Source organism: Prionailurus viverrinus, chromosome D2 (assembly GCF_022837055.1).
Source record: "Prionailurus viverrinus isolate Anna chromosome D2, UM_Priviv_1.0, whole genome shotgun sequence".
Taxonomy (NCBI): Eukaryota; Metazoa; Chordata; class Mammalia; order Carnivora; family Felidae; genus Prionailurus; species Prionailurus viverrinus.
In genome coordinates this window covers 46,107,172-46,124,615 of record NC_062571.1, presented here as the reverse complement: position 1 = coordinate 46,124,615, position 17,444 = coordinate 46,107,172, and the positions used below count along the sequence as shown (strand labels likewise).

The 17,444-nt window shown below is 41.3% G+C and overlaps 1 protein-coding gene across 3 annotated transcripts in view; it reads left to right on the top strand.

Annotated features, from left to right (window-relative positions):
* Positions 1-17,444, top strand: part of LOC125148347 (anthrax toxin receptor-like) — a 70,973-nt gene that overhangs the window by 27,445 nt on the left and 26,084 nt on the right. The window contains exons 1-3 of one of the 3 annotated variants that reach the window (XM_047826362.1): positions 1,414-1,820; positions 14,755-14,826; positions 16,052-16,123. In XM_047826362.1, the coding sequence (XP_047682318.1) occupies positions 16,081-16,123 (43 nt within the window). In that variant the 5' untranslated portion in view covers positions 1,414-1,820; positions 14,755-14,826; positions 16,052-16,080. Of the gene's footprint in view, positions 1-1,413; positions 1,821-14,754; positions 14,831-16,051; positions 16,124-17,444 lie in introns of those variants that run through there. The other 2 variants (XM_047826360.1, XM_047826361.1) reach the window with 2 other exon arrangements.

The following is a 17,444-nucleotide window of genomic DNA, read 5'->3' as shown; positions in this document are numbered from 1 at the left end:
CCCAGAGCCCAACACAGGGCTGGAACCCACAAACCGTGTGAGATCATAACTTGAGCCAAAGTCAGACACTTAACTGACTGAACCACCCAGGCACCCCAACGAGGAAGAATTTTTTAAATAAGATACAAAAACAGTTCAAATCTTAAAAGTTTTTAAAAATGACATCAACTCCATTAAAATCAAGAACTTCTGGTTTATTAAAAGGCAATAAATAGAGTGAACAGCTACATTCTCGGAAAAGTTATTCACAACAATTGATAAAAGATTAGTATGCAGATTATGTAAGAAATGCTGAGGAATTGGTATGAAAAAGCTAAACACCCAAATCATGAAATGGGTACAGGTAAGAAACAGTGCTTCACAAATGAAGAAAAATGAGTGACCCAAAATCTCTTGAACAAAAAACCAATCCTACCAGAAATCATGAAAATGCCAGTTAAGCCCACAATGAGATGTCTAATCAATAGATAAATATAAAAATGTGATAATACCAAGTCTTACAAAGGATGTGAAGCAAAGAAAAGGTAATATGCTAATGAGAGATGTATACTCATTCCATTAATTCCAAAATATCATTTATTTAAGATATCCTATGTTTTTAAGTACCATTCAAAAAAAATCACACCTACACCATGCTTTTCATCACTTGTAATTTTTATGTAATGTGTATTGAAAGGTCTATTTTAGGCTTAGAATGATTTTTATGGTGTATCACTCTTCCTTTGTGCATACAAAATAAAGAAAACAAAACAGAATAAGTTGATTGATGAATTTCTAAATACTTTTTTACATCACAGTCTAAGTAACAGAATCAGACTCAGAGGTGTCTATGCCCATGATTTTCCATGGGGCACAGAGAAGCCATCCCCACTCAGCCCTCTCTGCATGTCTGATCCATAGAACCTGTGCACATATAAAATGGTTCTCGTGTATGTCACTACATTTGGGTGGTTTGTTACACAGCAGTAGATAACCAGAATGTCCCTTATTCACAAAGAACTTTGAATGTTTACACAAACCTTCTAGGCCTTTTAGATTCTTCCATGTCCATGGGTGACTTCAGTGTTCACACCAATGACCATTTATTACTGTACTCTAGTCTCCCAGTTCCTCAACCTCCTGGACACTCACAGGGATGTCTTCATCTAAACCACCTCAGCTGCCTTCTTTGATATACAAAAAGAAGAGTCTTGAGGATTTTAGTGGCCACCTGTGAGGGTTTAGGGTAAGAGACAAATGGAGGCCTCACCTTATCCCCCATCTAAAGATCCCATGACTCCTGCCTGGGGTTGTCAACAGGCAGGACACTGAGCAGAGCTGCAGGTCACAAAGTCACCATGCCAACCTTCCTGTCCATCATAAGGGACATCACAGGGAATTCTGTCTCTGTGGGGCAGGGAAGGGCCACTCAGGTAGTGGGACTACTGCCCCAGATCCAGCTGTTTGCCTCTTCCGCCCAAAGGGCAGGTACCAGGTGGAGGCTCTAAGAGCACCTTGGAGAAAGAGCTTGAGAGAACAAGGCTCCAGGACACAGGGTTGAAGGGTAGACAGCAGATGAGGCAGAAGCCTGTGGTGGCCGGGCATGGCCAGCGCTGATCCCCCTGCTCCAGGAGAGAGTGGGGCCTCAGGGACAACTAAGAAAATGGGGAGCAGTAGCCTCTGGGTGCCAGGCCCTGCACTCTCCCTGCTCCTGCTCCTTTTCCTGCTGCTGCCACCTCCATTGCTGAGCACAGGGAGCTTCCTGCACCGCCTCCCAGCCTGGACACCCTTCCACCAGGGCACCAGGCACTACAGGAGCAAGATAGAGAAGCCAAAAACCTGTGAGGGTTATTTTAATGTCTACTTCTCCTGGACATGTGAGCAGCCCTCCCATGCTGGCCCTGGGTGTCCCTCAAGGCACCTCTGACCTCAGGTCATAAAGGGGTTCAAGGGGACCCCAGCCTTGGGAAAAGGGAGGTGGGGATAGTCTTACCAACACCCAAGATAAAAGCCCCTTATTCTGTGTCCCCCTTGATCCTGAGGCAGAAGGAATGCAACAAGAATTTGTCCCCTGGAGCTTTTGGGAAGGTAAAAAAAAAGCCAACATTGGGTTTCTGGGTGGCTCTCAGTCCCTCCTCTGACAAGGCCTAGATCTGTGATCTGCATATCCGTTTACAGGTGGAGAGGCAGGTGATTGCGAGGAGCTCCTTCTCAATTATTAGAAGCTTGATGTGTTTCAGTTTCCATCTGTGAGGTTTTTTGTTTGTGTTGTTTTTTTGTCCAAGTGGATTCTATTTTTACTGGGCCCCAGAGAGATTGCTTTATTGCTTCTGTTGGACATTCTCATAGTGTCACTACTTACAAAGTCCTTTGACCTCCTGCTGCTAAGTGTTTTGCTTCTTTCTTCAGTCAGTTGGAGACCACATTACAGTTTGTGTGCACTTTCAGAACAGTTAAATCTGACTGAGTGTTGTCCTGGGAAGGTGACCTGTGCATTAGGCAACTTGGCCCACAAAGGGGTCGGATCTTCATGCTTGGAGAGTTTGGAGACATTGCCTTGGTTCCATTTGCAACTTATCTGTTGGGCTGAGAATTATGACTAATAGCGTAATACCAAGACATATTGATTTCTAGGAATTCCATACAATTTCTGGAACACATATTAATAATATATATCCAAACAAATATAACCTAAAAAGGGTTTAACATCTTTTCTTATTTGACAATGCTTCCATTGTAATTCAACATGTCAAACTAGCCTAATTAGTATAACATGTCTCTTTTATAAGGAGAGACAAAAAATATTTTGAGATGTTCCAGGGACTCTCTTAAATATCCCAAAGTTATCTTGAGGTCAAAAAGACTTCATTTCAAAATTGACAAAGAGAAGTTTCTAAAAAAAGAAAAATCAAAAGGTATCAACACTTGATTAAATACATTCTGGGTTATCTATTAAAGCAAAGTGACAAGAGATTTCTAAGGCAAACACAGGAAGTTACCTAGTCGTGAAAAACCATAGCTCTTGTAAAAAGGCTTAGGTCTTTGAATAGAGATGACTCAATTCTCCCAAGTAATCAAAGACTTGCTAATGACAACATGAGACGCAGGAAAATATTTTGGTAAGACACAAAATATTTCTTTGAAGACAGATTACAAAAAGGGTAAAGAACAACTTTTCATAATCTCTTATTAAGAGCACACCAATAGTCCAAGAAAACTTTGTTCAACAAATGAAAGAGAATTATGTTTTAATTTTGATAGACATAGTATTGGTATCAAAGCTTATTTTTTAAATTCTTATAATGAATTAATTCCATTTTAACCACTTGGACCACATAAGATTTTTTTCTCTCTTCCTTTTTTTAGTTCCATTTATTTAATTTTTAGCCATTATTCCTCCTTTTTTCATTCTGAAATGACTATTCTCCTTTAAACAATTTTACTTTTCCCCTTAACAAAAGCACATTTCCATGCCTCATACCTTATCTTACCAGAAACACATCCTATTCTCCCCGTACAAACTCATTTTCTTTATTAGTTCTAGTGGTTTTAATTACATATATTGATTAGAATTATTAACTTTTAGAAACCTTAAATTCTTGCAAAAACCAAGAAGTAAGCATGTATAGACTTATCCCAGCAATCTGTAGATTGGCAAATTTTTTAATGCATTTCATAATTTCTGCTAGTATATTCTTCCTCATAGGAATTTTTTCAGTGTGGCACATATTTATTAACAAGCCCAAATATTTTTAGTTCCTCTATAATAAGCCAAAATTAGATAAACCTGTTAACAAATTGTTTAAGTATTTTATACCTTATTTGGAAATTGTTTATAAAGACAGTCTCATGCATGCAGGCTTTTCACCCCCCATTCAGCCACATGAGAATAGACCTTGGGTATGGAGTGCTTCCTGATACAAAGAGAAAGAGCCTATATATCCTGTGTCAGGCTTATCACTTTGGATATGTTGCTCCTTGTTTAACTTTCTGAATGTTCTTTTGTCTCTGCTTAAAGGATATGCATCACATGGTACCTGACCAATCCACTGTTATACCTGTCTTATGTGGAAGGGGACAAGGTTCCTTCCACTGTGGCAGGAGAGGTGTACTTAGGCCAATTGCCATGACTCAGCCACCAGAATACACCCACTGGGCCTGGGGACCAATGCCCACTAGTGAAGTTGATTTTGCTCTGTCACTTTATGTCAGTAAAGCATTGTTCCATCCAGTGCTCAACCACTGTGATTTCGTTGGTGACTCCAATACCATGATGCACTGATCAGAAGTGTTCCTTTGGTACTGTACTCCCTTGGGACTGGTAAAAAGGATAGGTGGGCTTTGAATCACTTCTATAGATCCTTTATGTTCTTATAAAGACTCAATTTGTAAGATGAGTGCAGTTGTTTTTATTACTCAAAGAACTGGATTGCAGTCTGAATGATATCAAGGGACTGACCCACCCTCTAATACACTATCTTCAATTTGCTTCTTTATATAAGGGGGAAGATTTTCTCCACATTTTCACCTGCATTTGTTATGTCTGCTCTTTCTTATGATAGCCATTCTAATAGATGTACACAATAATTTGTAAGTAAGGTTCTCACTGCTCCCTCTGATTCAAGGAGAACTTGGAACTAGACTACCAATCAAGACCAAAACTGCCACCAGCTAGAAAGAGAGTGGGAGAAGGGTGATTAAAAATGCCACCAAACTACCATTTTGGGTTTTTTTTTACTTTAAATTTAAGTTAATATACAGTGCAATATTAGTTTCAGAAGTAGAAACTAATTCAGAAGTAGATTTCATCACTTACATACAACACCCAGTGCTCATCACAAATGCCCTCCTTAATACCCATCACCCATCTAGCCCAGCCTCTATCCACCTCCCTCCATCAAACCTCAGTTTTTTCTCTATCATTAAGAGTCTCTTGTGGTTTGTTTCCCTTTCTTCTCTTTTCCTCCTCTTCCCATATGCTCATCTGTTTTGTTTCTTAAATTCCACATATGAGTGAAATCATGATACTTGTCTTTCTCTGGTTGACTTACTTCACTTGGCATAATATATTCTAGCTCCATCCGTGTCATTGCAAATGGCAAGATCTCATTCTTTTTGATAGCTGAGCAATATTCCCATATATATACATATATCTCCCACATATTATTATATTATTTATTCGTTCATTAGTCAGTGGACATTTGGGCTCCCTCCATAGTTTGGCTATTGTTAATAATGCTGCTATAAACATTGGGATACATGTGCCCCTTTGAATCTGTATTTTTGTATCCTTTGGGTAAATAGTGAATAGTGCAATTGCTGGTTCATAGTGTAGTTCTATTTTTAGTTTTTTGAGGAAATTCCATACTGTTCTCCAGAGTGGCTGCACCAGTTTGCATTCCCACCAGCAATGCAAGAGGGTTCCCCTTTTCTACATCCTCACCAACACCTGTTGTTTCTTGCATTATTAAGTTTAGACATTCTGACAGGTGTGAGGTGGCATCTCATCATGGGTTTGATTTGGATTTCCCTGATGATGAGTGATGTTGAGCATCTTTTCATGTGTCTGTTAGCCATCTGGATGTCTTCTTTAGAAAAGTATCTATTCATGACTTCTATCCACTTCTTCTCTGGATTGTTTGTTTGTTTGTTTTTTGAGGGTTTTTTTTGAGTGTTGACTTTGATAAGTAATTTACAGATTTTGGATACTACAACTTTATCTTATATGTTGTTTACAAATATCTTCTCCCATTCCTTAGGCGGTGTTTTAGTTTTGTTGATTGTTATCTTCACCGTGCAGAAGCTTTTTGATGAAGTCCCAATAGTTCATTTTTGCTTTTGTTCCTCTTGCCTTCAGAGACACAACTAGTAAAAAAAGTTGCTACAGCAAAGTCAAAGATGTTTCTGCCTGTGTTCTCTAGGATTCTTATGGTTTCCTCTCTCACATTTAGGTCTTTCATATATTTTGAATTTATTTTTGTGTATGATGTAATAAAGTGGTCCAGTTTCATTCTTCTGCATGTCACTGTCCAGTTCTCCCAGCACCATTCTCTGAAGAGACTGTCTTTTTTTCCATTCGATACTCTTTCCTGCTTTGTCAAAGATGAGCTGACCATATAGTTATAGGTCCGTTCCTGGGTTTTCTATTATGTTCTATTGATCTATGTGTCTGTTTTTGTGCCAGTACCATAGTGTCTTGATAACTACATCTTTGTAATACAGCTTGAAACCTAGGATTGTGATACCTCTAGTTTTGTTTTACTTTTTCAGGATTGCTTTGGTTATTTGGGGTCTTTTGTGGTTCCATGCAAATTTTAGGATTGTTTGATCTATCTCTGTGAAAAATGCTGGTGGTATTTTGATAGGGATTGTATTAAATGTGTAGATTGCTTTGGGTAGTATAGACATTTTAACAATGATCTTCTGATCCATGAGCATGGGATGTCTTTCCATTTCTTTGTGTCCTCTTCAAAATCTTTCATAAGTATTCTATAGTTTTCAGAGTACAGATCTTTTACCTCTTTATTTAGGTGTTTTGCTAGGTATCTTATTGGTTTTGGTGCAGTTATAAATGGGATTGATTTCTTTTTCTGTTGCTTTGTTATTGATGTGTGAAATGCAACCAATTTCTGCATGTTGATTTTATATCCTGTGACTCTCCTAAATTCGTATATTAGTTCTAGAATTCATACATTAGTTTTTTGGTGGAGTCTTTTGGGTTGTCTACATACAGTATCAGGTCACCTGCAAATAGTGAAAGTTTGATATCTCCTTGCTTATGTGTCTGACCTTTATTTCTTTTTGTTGTCTGATTGCGGAGGCTAAGGCTTCCAGTATTATGTTAAATAGTAATAATGAGAGTGGGCATTCTTGTCATGTTCTTGACCACAGGGGAAAGGCTCTCAGGTTTTCCCCACTGAAGATGATTTTAGCTGTGAGTCTTTCAAATATGGAATTTTTTTATGTTGAGGTATGTTCCATCTATCCCTAGTTTGTTGACGGTTTTTATCAAGAATGGATGCTATATTTTGTCAAATGCTCTTTCTGCATCTACTGACAGGATCATATGGTCCTTATCCTTTTTATATTAATGTGGTGTATTGCGTTGTTTGATTTGCAAATATTGAACCAGCCCTGCAGCCCAGGAATAAATCCCACTTGACCATGGTGAATAATTCTTTTACTGTTATGTTTAATTCGATTTGCTAGTATCTTGTTGAGAATTTTTTCATCCTGATTCATCAGGGATATTGACCTGTAATTCTCCTTTTTAATGGGGTCTTTTGTCTGGTTTTAGACACAAGGTAATGCTAGCTTCATAGTATGAGTGTAGAAGCTTTCCTTCCGTTTCTATTTTTTGAAAGAGTTTGAGATGAATAGGTATTAACTCCTCTTTAAATGTCTGGTAGAACTCCCCTAGGAAATGATCTGGCCCAAGACTCCTGTTTCTTGGGAGATTTTTTATTACTAATTTTGTTTCTTTGCTGGTTATGGGTCTGTTCTAATTTTCTATTTCTTATGGTTTCAGTGTTGGTAGTTTGTGAGTTCCTAGGAATTTGTCCATTTCTTCCAGATTGTCCAGTTTGTTGGAATATAATTTTTCATACTATTCTCCTATAATTGTTTGTATTTCTGTGGTGTTGGTTGTTATCTCCCCTCTTTCATTTGTGATCTTATCTATTTGTGTCTTTTTTCTTTTTGAAAGTCTGGCTGGGGGGTTATCAATTTTGTTTATTCTTTCAAAAAGCCAGCTTTTACTTTCATTGATCTGTTCTACTGTTTGTTTGTTTGTTTGTTTGTTTCTGTATTATTTATCTCTACTCTAATCTTCTTCTGGCTGGCTTTAGACTTTATTTGCTGTTCCTTTTCTAGCTCCTTTAGGTATAAGGTAAATTGTGTATTTGGTACCTGTATTGCTTCTTGAGATAGGCCTAAATTGCAATGTAGTTTCCTTTTAGGACTTCCTTTCCTGCAATCCAAATGGTTTGGACTATCAGGTTTTCATTTTCATTTTCTTCCATGTATTTTTAAATTTCTTCTTTAATTTTCTGGTTAACCCTTCATTCTTTAATAGGATATTCTTTAACCTCCATGTATTTGAGGGCTTTCCAAATTTTTTCTTCACGTTTCATAGCATTGTGATCTGAAAATATGCATAGTATGATCTCGATCTTTTTGTGCCTCTTGAGGGATGATTTATGACCCAGTAGTGATCTATTCTGGAGAATGTTCCATGTGCATTCTCCATGAGAAGAATGTGTTTTCCTGCTTTAGGATGAAATGTTCTGAATATATTTGGGTCTTTCAAGTTGGAAGCATTAAATGTTTACAAATGTTAGATCTTCCTGATGGATAGACCCCCCAATTATGATATAATACCCTTCCTCATCTCTTGTTACAGTCTTTATTTTAAAATCTAGTTTGTCTGATATATGTATGGCTACTCTGGCTTTCTTTTGATGTCCATTAGCATGATAGATGGTTCTCCATCCCCTCACTTTCAATCTGAAGGTTTCTTTAGGTAGGTCTAAAATGAGTTTCTTTTAGGTAGCATGTAGATGGATCTTGTTTTTTATCCATTCTGATACCCTACTTTTTAATAGAATTTATTGTCAAATTGGCTAACATACAGCGTATAAAGTGTGCTCTTGGTTTTGGGGGTAGATTCCCATGGTTCATCACTTACATACAACACCCAGTGCTCATCCCAACAGGTGCACTCCTCAATGTCCGTCACCCATTTTCCCCTCTCCCCGCCCCCATCAACCCTCAGTTTGTTCTCTGTATTTGAGTCTCTTATGGTTTGCATCCCTCCCTCTCTGTTTGTAACTATATTTTCCCCCTTCCCTTCCCCCATGGTGTTCTGTTAAGTTTCTCAAGATCCACATATGAGTGAAAATATATGATATCTGTCTTTCTCTGACTGACTTATTTCACTTAGCATAATACCTTCCAATTCCATCCATGTTGTTGCAAATGGCATGATCTCATCCTTTCTCATTTCCAAATAGTATTCCATTGTATATATAAACCATATCTTCTTTATCCATTTATCAGTTGATGGACATTTAGGCTCTTTCCATAATTTGGCTATTGTTGAAAGCACTGCTATAAACATTGGGGTACATGTGCCCCTATGCATCAGCACCCCTGTATCCTTTGAATAAATTCCTAGTAGTTCTATTTCTGGATCATAGGGTAGTTCTATTTTTAATGTTTTGAGGGACCTCCACACTGTTGTCTAGAGCAGCTGCACCAGGTTACATTCCCACCAACAAACAGTGCAAGAGGGTTCCCGTTTCTCCACATCCAAGCCAGTATCTGTTGTTTCCTGAGTTCTTAATTTTAGCCACTCTTACCAGTGTGAGGTGTTATCTCAGTGTGGTTTTGACTTGTATTTCCCTGATGATATCCTATGTTTTGATTGGAGCATTTAGTCCATTTACATTTAGAATGATTATTGAAAGATATGAATTTAGTGCCATTGTGTTACCTGTAGAGTTGGTGTTTCTGGTGATGTTCTCTGGTCCTTTCTAGTCTTTGTCACTTTGGGTTCTTTTGTTTGTCTCCACTCAAAGAGTCCCCCTTAAAATTTCTTGCAGGGTTGGTTTAGTGGTCACAAACTCCTTCAGTTTTTGTTTGGGAAACTCTTTATCTTTCCTTCTATTCTGCATGACAGCCTTGCTGGATAAAGAATTCTTGGCTGTGTATTTTTCCAATTCAACACATTGAATATTTCCTGCCACTCCCTTCTGGCCAGCCAAGTTTTAGTGGACAGGTCTGCTGCTAACCTTATGTGACTACCTTTGTAGGTTAAGGACATGTGTCCTAGCTGCTTTCAGAATTCTCTCTTGGGGCACTTGGGCGATTCAGCCGGTTAAGCATCTGACTCTTGATTTCAGCTCAGGTTATGATCTCATGGTTTGTGAATTCAAGCCCTGCTTTGGGTTCTGCACTGACAGCATGGAGCCTGGTTGGGATTCTCCCCTCCCTCTCTCTCTGCCCCTACCCTACTCTCTCTCTTTCAAAATAGATAAATAAAAGCTTTTTTTAAAAAAAAAATTCTCTCTTTATCTTTGTAGTTTGCAAGTTTAAAATTGATATGTCATGGTGTTTATCTGTTCTTATTCATTTTAATGGGAGTTCCCTGTGCCTCTTGATCTTGGATGCCTGTTTCCTTCCCCAGATTAGGGAAGTTCTCAGCCAAAATTTGTTCAAATAAACCTTCTGCCCTTTTTTCCTGCTTCTCTTCTTCTGGGACTCCTATGATATGAATGTTGTTTCATTTTATGGAATCACTAAATTCCCTAAGTCTCCTCTCATGATCTAATAGTTTTCTTTCCTTATTCCTCTCAGCTTTATTATTTTCCATAATTTTATCTTCTATATCACCTATTCTCTCCTCTGCTTCTTCAGTCCTCATTTTGACTATATCCAGTTGGTTTTGCATCTCAGTTATAGCCTTTTTTATTTCATCCTGACTAGTTCTTAGGTCTTTGATCTCTATAGCAAGGGTTTCTCTGGTGTCTTCTATGCTTTTTTCAAGCCCAGTTAGTAGTCTTATGACTGTTGTTCAAACTTCTTACTCAGATATATTGGTTATATCTGTTTTGAGTAAATCCCTGGCTGTGATTTCTTCTTGACCTTTCTTTTGAGGAGAATACTTCCATCTTGTCATTTTGGCTAAGTTTCTGTCTTTTGCATGTTTTGAAAGCTTTTTATGTTTCCTGTACCCGAGAGTGCTGCTCTATTAAAAAGGGGTCACACACTGTTCAGAGCCTGACACTTCAGGAAGTGTTTCTGGTATAGGCTGTGTGCACTCTGCTATTGCATTTTGACTGCTCTTTCCACTAGTCAGTCCTCTGCAGATCTCCTCCTTGCTTGCAGTGGTGGAGTGTCTGGACCTTTGTCTAGATATGCTTAGATTAGTTTGTTAAACCTGGAAACAAGGGGGAAAATCATGATTCCAAAAAAGAGAAAATGAAAAGGAATGAAAAAAAAACCAGACAATCAAAAAACTATAAGCCTGATCCCAAAGAAAAGAAAAGAAAAAGAAAATAACAGAAGAATTCTGATCAGAGAGAGAGAGAGAGAGAGAGAGAGAGAGAGAAGGAAATGAAAACAAACAAAAAACTTTGAGCCTAATTTCAAAAGAAAAAAAAAGAAGAAAGAAAAAAAGTAGGCCTGGTTCTATTTCCACCAGAATTGCAGGTGTCATTTTGAAGCACTTATTTTCAGTACGCTTGGTGTGGGCAGGGACCTGGCTGTGCTGGTCTCCTGGAGGAGAGGCCCATTCCATTCGTTCAGAGTCAGTCTTGCCCCAGTAAATAAGCAGTTCCCAGGCAAAGGGGGACAGTGCTTGGCGTAAGAAGGAATATGAGGAATATGGTTCCACCCCAATATCTCATCCCCAGACAGGGGATCTCAGAGCTCTGTTGTTCAGGCAGCCTTCACAGAATAGTGAGGGTGCAGTGAGGACACTGTGGCTTGCCCTGTGCCACAGCTCTCCTGCATTTTTTCTTTGGCATGTGCCTGGGATTCAAAACTGAAAATCTTACAGGACCTGGCACCATGTATACCTGCCCCCTCCTCCAGAATGGAGCCTCTCTACGCTTTGTCTGATGTCCTTTATTCTAGAAAAACAATCTCAAGTCTGCACAGTGTGCAGAACCTATGGTGTAACACCACTAAAAGTAGCAAAGGTTATATTCTCTCTGGGCACACCTTTGTCCCCTGCTGATGAAAGACCTTTTGCTGGCACCTATAGGGTCTTTTGTCTTTGGAGAGGCAATATTCCCTCTTCCAAAAGTACTCCAGGAAGGGGACTATTCTCTCCCAATGTGCCCTGACAATCCCTATACCATGCTATGTACTCTGAGGCCAGCTCCTTCCTTATCCCCAGGAGTGCATACCATAGCTCCACTCTAGGGAAAGTCAAACACTTCCAAAACCTCAGAGTTTGAGCTCCACATGCTGTTTGCAAAAACGTGCAACACTCGGTACTTCTCCTTCCCCAGTCCATGGTTGGGAGATGTTTTCCTCTTCTGCATACCTGATGCCACACTTTCTCAACCCCTCTCCCTTTCTCTCCCTTTTGTCTCCCTGCAGAAAGTGTTCCCTCCCCTCCACAGCACCACAATTTTCTCTCCCCCAGTTCACTTCCATGCACCTCACACCTGCCTCATTGTCTCCTTCCAACCATGGATGTCCTCCTGCCAGTCCACAGATTGATTTCCTAGGTGTTCCGAGTGATCTGACCTCAATACAGCTGTGTTTGAGGGACAAGGAAAGCCCAGCGTCCCCCTAATTCACCACCATCTTAACCTCTCTATTTTTGAAGATGGCTGTTTCTTGATTGCACATTCGCTTTACTGTGATAAACTTTTCATTGTTTTCTGAAGCTCCTACAAAGCTAATGCAGAAATCGTCTTTTTTTTAATGCTTATTTTTGAGAGAGACAGAAACAGAGAATGAATAGGGGAGGGACAGAGAGAGAGGGAGACATGGAATTCTAAGCAGGCTCCAGGCTCTGAGCTGTCAGCACAGAACCCAACACAAGTCTCGAGCTCACGAACTGCGAGATCATGACCTGAGCTGAAGCTGGGCACTCAACCGAGGCACCAGGCACCCCTCTAATTCCTTTTTTTACATTTAGGAAGAAATGTTTGACCATAAATTTAAATTTAAACACATTACAAACTTGACAATAAAGAACTTGGGGCTCCTGCACCACTTCTCATTTCCTCTCATCTCGTTCCCCAGGGACAGGCACTTACAAATCTTCCAGATTTTTTCTGGTATTTTTTCTGGTATTATAACTTTGTTTCTAAGAACATGCTAGTACTGATACTGTTTCTTGTTGTTTGATGTTTACTCATTCTCTATTGACTTCTGCCTAGGAATGAAGAGAATTTAGTTTTCTTATAGTTCATGTAGGCTCTCCTACATGGACCTTGCCCACCCTTTCCATTCACCCAGAGTAGTTACATCACTAAGATATTTTGGACTCAAGTTTCAACAGTAGAGATGCCCCCAAATGTCTGGTGATCCCCATCTCTCCATTCTCATTTTGGTATGGGGTGCTAAAATATGATTGGAGCTCTGTGTGCTGGAACTCTATGTGGTTGCTCTGTTCCATACTGCCTCTCTCCTAGACACTTATATCCTTGTGGTTTTTCCCACTACATAAGAGCACTCACATTCTTCCATGTTCTAGATGCTAGACCTTCCTTCAAAACCACCACAAACTTTCCCAGGGCTGGTAGATGGGTTGAAGACTCATCCTGTGAATCTTCTTTGGAAGATCTTCCTCATTCTGGGGAAAAACAGGGGAGAGTAATAATGAGAAGAAAAGTGGGAAGAGTTATAATTACTTAGGAAAGGAATTGCCTTCCTTGTACTTTAGCATGGAGCTTCCATGAGAAAGTCTATATTATGGGTAAGTTGTTGGAGTCCACTGCTATGCTCCCAGCAATTATTGGCACAGCAGTGTCACCCCAGTCTCCCAAGTCCAATGGCAAGAACAAGGCTTTTACAGCTATATCTGAGTTCATATCCATTGTGCCAAATTCTTTGACCTATGAGAGCCTCAGTTTTCTCATCTGTAAAGTGGGAATAATTTTGACATCACAGAGTTGTTCTGGAATTGGAAAGCATGCATGTAAAGTGCTTCATATATATGTGCTTCATGATGATCATCCTGACATGGTTAGAATCTATTCTTAGTTCCCTCACCATCTATCAACAGTTTTAGAAGCATCTTAGAGGAGGCAGAAGGAATGGCAGAGAGGATAAGGATGCTTTTGGATGTGTGGGAATCACACATGTAAACATGACATTCAGGATGTTAATGAATATAGGGATAATTGGAGGTGAAAGGAAGAGCCTCCTTGTGGGTTTCTCTGACTCCTATGATATGGGAAAGACACGAAACATCACAGATCCAAGGAAAGAGTCCAGGTATTGGCATCAGCGTGTTTTGCTCTCACCATCTACAGAACCCTGACCAAAACATTTAATAAGCCTCCACAATTTGGAATTGTACAGACATAGAGAGATGTAGCATTGCAAAGACTTTTTGAACCCTTGGCACCTAGGGCACAGTTAAGTACTTCCCACCTAGGCAGAGGGGTCATCATGACACAAACATTCTTTATACTCCTACTCTCCATCCAGGGAGTAAAGTGGGAGCCAATGGGAGTAAGAAACTGAAAGTAGGGATAGGAGGTACCTGTGGCTTTCCCTGATGGTTGGATCATGATGACACTAGAACAGCACTGTCCTGGGCCTGTTCCAACACCTTCCATGGCAGTGAGGCTGGAAAAGGCATACTGTATCCAGAGTGGTTCAGCTTTGTAGGCTGACAGGAAAGAGGGAAATAAAATATTCTGAGTATCACATCCTTCCTGGCTGAGGCCAGGGCTCCTACTGATGTGTTGGTAAGTGGGGGAGCCAAAAGAACAACGTATCAGAATCACTGGGGGCTCTTCCATCCTCCTTCCTTCTTGTCTAACAAAGCCATTTTCATGACCACCCATTCAGGTTTGCACCAGAAGTCCCCCATCTTCAAGCACAGGTCTACATGGGCATCCTCCCCACCACTTACACTGATGAGAATCACCACCAAGGTGACCCACTAAGGCCACTGAGGGGGTGTAGCAGACATCAGCTATGTGGGCTGTGGAGGGAGTGCTCAAGGGATTATGGGAGGTGGAAATGCTGCCCACCCAGTGGAGGCATGCAATCCCTCTGTTCAATGTCTTCTTGGTTTTTCAGGTCAGAAAGTGCAAAGAAGTCCTGGAAGGACATTCACAAATTTGTGGAGGAAGTGGTGAAGAGGTTCACAAAGTAGGTGTGTGTTTTCCTCTGCCAGGCAGAGTACACAGCTCTTTAGCTTAGTGGGCATGAGTGTCCCTTAGGTCAGGAGCACAGAGCCCAGGGCAGTGCTGTGACACAGGAAAAAAGGACAGACTAGAGTCATTCCATTAGGTCGTGACAGCTTTAACTGGCTTCTGCCTGAGAGTCAGGCCACACTTCTGGGGACACAGGCTGCCCTTGAGGACCTGACAGGGTAGGAAACAGGCAAACCAGTAACACAGTAATTAAGCACCTGGTTAAAAGGTATCAGGGTTCAAAAGAAAAAGCACAAGACTTACATGCAACCTTAAGGAAAAATTAAGAATTCACAGAAAAAAATCAAGAATGTCTTCCCAGCGGGTGTGGAAATTTGATCTATTTCTTGAAGTATGGAAAAGACAGGGTAACAGGAACAAGGAGACTTCTTATGGACTGAGTAGTCTGTTTGGGTACAGAATAGAGTTAACTCAGGGAGGGGTTGGGAGATTAAGCCAGATGGGTCAGCTTGGAGCCAAAACATAGTCACTCAAGCCAGGCCATGAGGCTTGAATTTCCTGCTGTGAGCTATAGGAAGCCACAGATGATTCTTGTTCAGGGGTGTGATAATATCAAAGTTGTGCTCCAAGAAGAAAAGTCGGATAGTAGTGGTAAAATGAGTTGTAAAAGAACCAAAATAGTTTAGATAAAAGATAATGAGAGTCAGCAGACCAGAAAACAGTAACCAAGGGGAAGAAAGGGAGGGATATATATGAATGGCTACCAAAAGGGAGAATAACTTTTTGAGGAGAAAGGGAGGTAGAGGAGGAGTTAGAAGGAGGGAAGGGGGGGAGGAAGGTCCAAAATAGGTTGCAGAAGATAAGAGGCCATTTGGGAGGTCCTCATTCAGAAGTGAGAAGGTGTCTATCTCTTTGTGATGCACTGTACTCATGATCGTGTGTGTGTGTGTGTGTGTGTGTGTGTGTGTGTGTGTGTGTTGGAATGCTGTAAGTATAAGGATGGATCAGGATGCCATTCGGGCACACTCTTCCAGGAAGTCTGCCCAGGCCACAGTCCTCAGAATTCTTTACTGAAGTTACAGGAAGTTCTGGGGGTTGAAAAGTGTGTCCAAAAATAGAAAAGTTGAGGTGGGAGCTGTGTCCCCAGTAGTGTGGCCTGCTCTCTGGCTTCATTTTGAGACTGCATTAATGACTTCTCATAAGCATGTGCTTCTCCCCAGCATAAACCTGCGGATCTCCATAATCACCTATGCCTCATATGGCTTCACCCATATATGACTCAACAAAGACAGGTAAGTGTCACATTGACCCTAAGGCAGTCCTAGTGGGCAAGACCCCAGAAAAAGCCAAGGAGCTAAGAGGTTCCCTGAGACACAGTGGGCACCCACTGGTGTGCAACATGGGCTGGGCTGGCATTCCCTCATTGTGCACCGTGACCCCAAGCTCCAACTCTCCTGATTCCTCTGATCCTTGGCTGCTCTGACAATGGCCAACCATGTACTTCTAGACCACCCTCACCCCTCTAAGGCCTCTAAGGGTGCTACTGCTGGGCTGGGCAGCACCCAGTTTGGTCTCCACTGGCCATGGGTGCCAGGCCTCATGTGTTCTGAATCCTTCTGCCTATGCTTTTCCCTGTCTTTAGAAGAGACCAGCTGTGAGGACTTCCCAAATGGGATAAGTCAGATGTGCAGCTTATTTATGAACACTGGCCAAAGTTGGGCACCTGTTGTTGTGTGTCACTCTCTGCCCTGGGCCATTGGTGAGGAGGGATAGGCAGCATTGAAGTGTTGATTCATCACAAGGAAACAGATCTTTGCCCTTTGGTGTGTCTGAGGCAGGGGAGCCCATGAGTGGGGTCCTGAACACAAAGCTAGGATAAGGTGCTTGAGGTGGAACATGGTGGGGCAAACAGTTTGCCCAAAAACCTGGAAATAGGAAATAATGGAACTTCTGAGTAGTTGAGATGTTGATTCTCATGGACACAAATGACTGGAACCCAATTTAGAGACAGTGAAGGACCAAAGAGAAGTTGAGCACCCTTAGAACTGAATGGGCCCCAGTATTTGTGGCAGAGCCACCATTCAGGACCATGGAGAGAAGCCAGGAATAGCAGAGTGGTGATGTCAATGCATGGAGGTGGCACTCTTCTGCCTGACTCCAGGACAAGCAGGGAGAAAGGGCTGGCTGTCCCAAGCACTAGGAGAGGCATAAATTTGTGCATAGGTGGGGTTTTGCATTTAGGACAGAGAGACCTGAATAGGTTCAAAGTGGAAGGAAGCAAGTCCATTGGGAGAGACGCTGGCAGGTGGCAGAGAGATGCAGGGCTGCTGGGCAGGGGGGCTCTGGAGAAGCTGCTGCCCACTGGGGAGGGTAAGACCTCTGCCTCCTCCGTGGTAGGGGACTCAGAGCCCAGATGTGAGAAGCTGTGGGAGAGCCCAGGTAGGGTCTCCATGGTCATCTCTGGAGAGTGAACAAAGTAACATCTCCCCCAAGCCAGGGTTCAGGAGTGGGAGTGAGGCCTAGGGGAGTGGAAATGAGGTGAAATAAGGGTAAGGGGGCAAGATGTGCAGCTGGGAAGACAGCTCACACTCAGATCAGGGCCCTAAAGCTGCC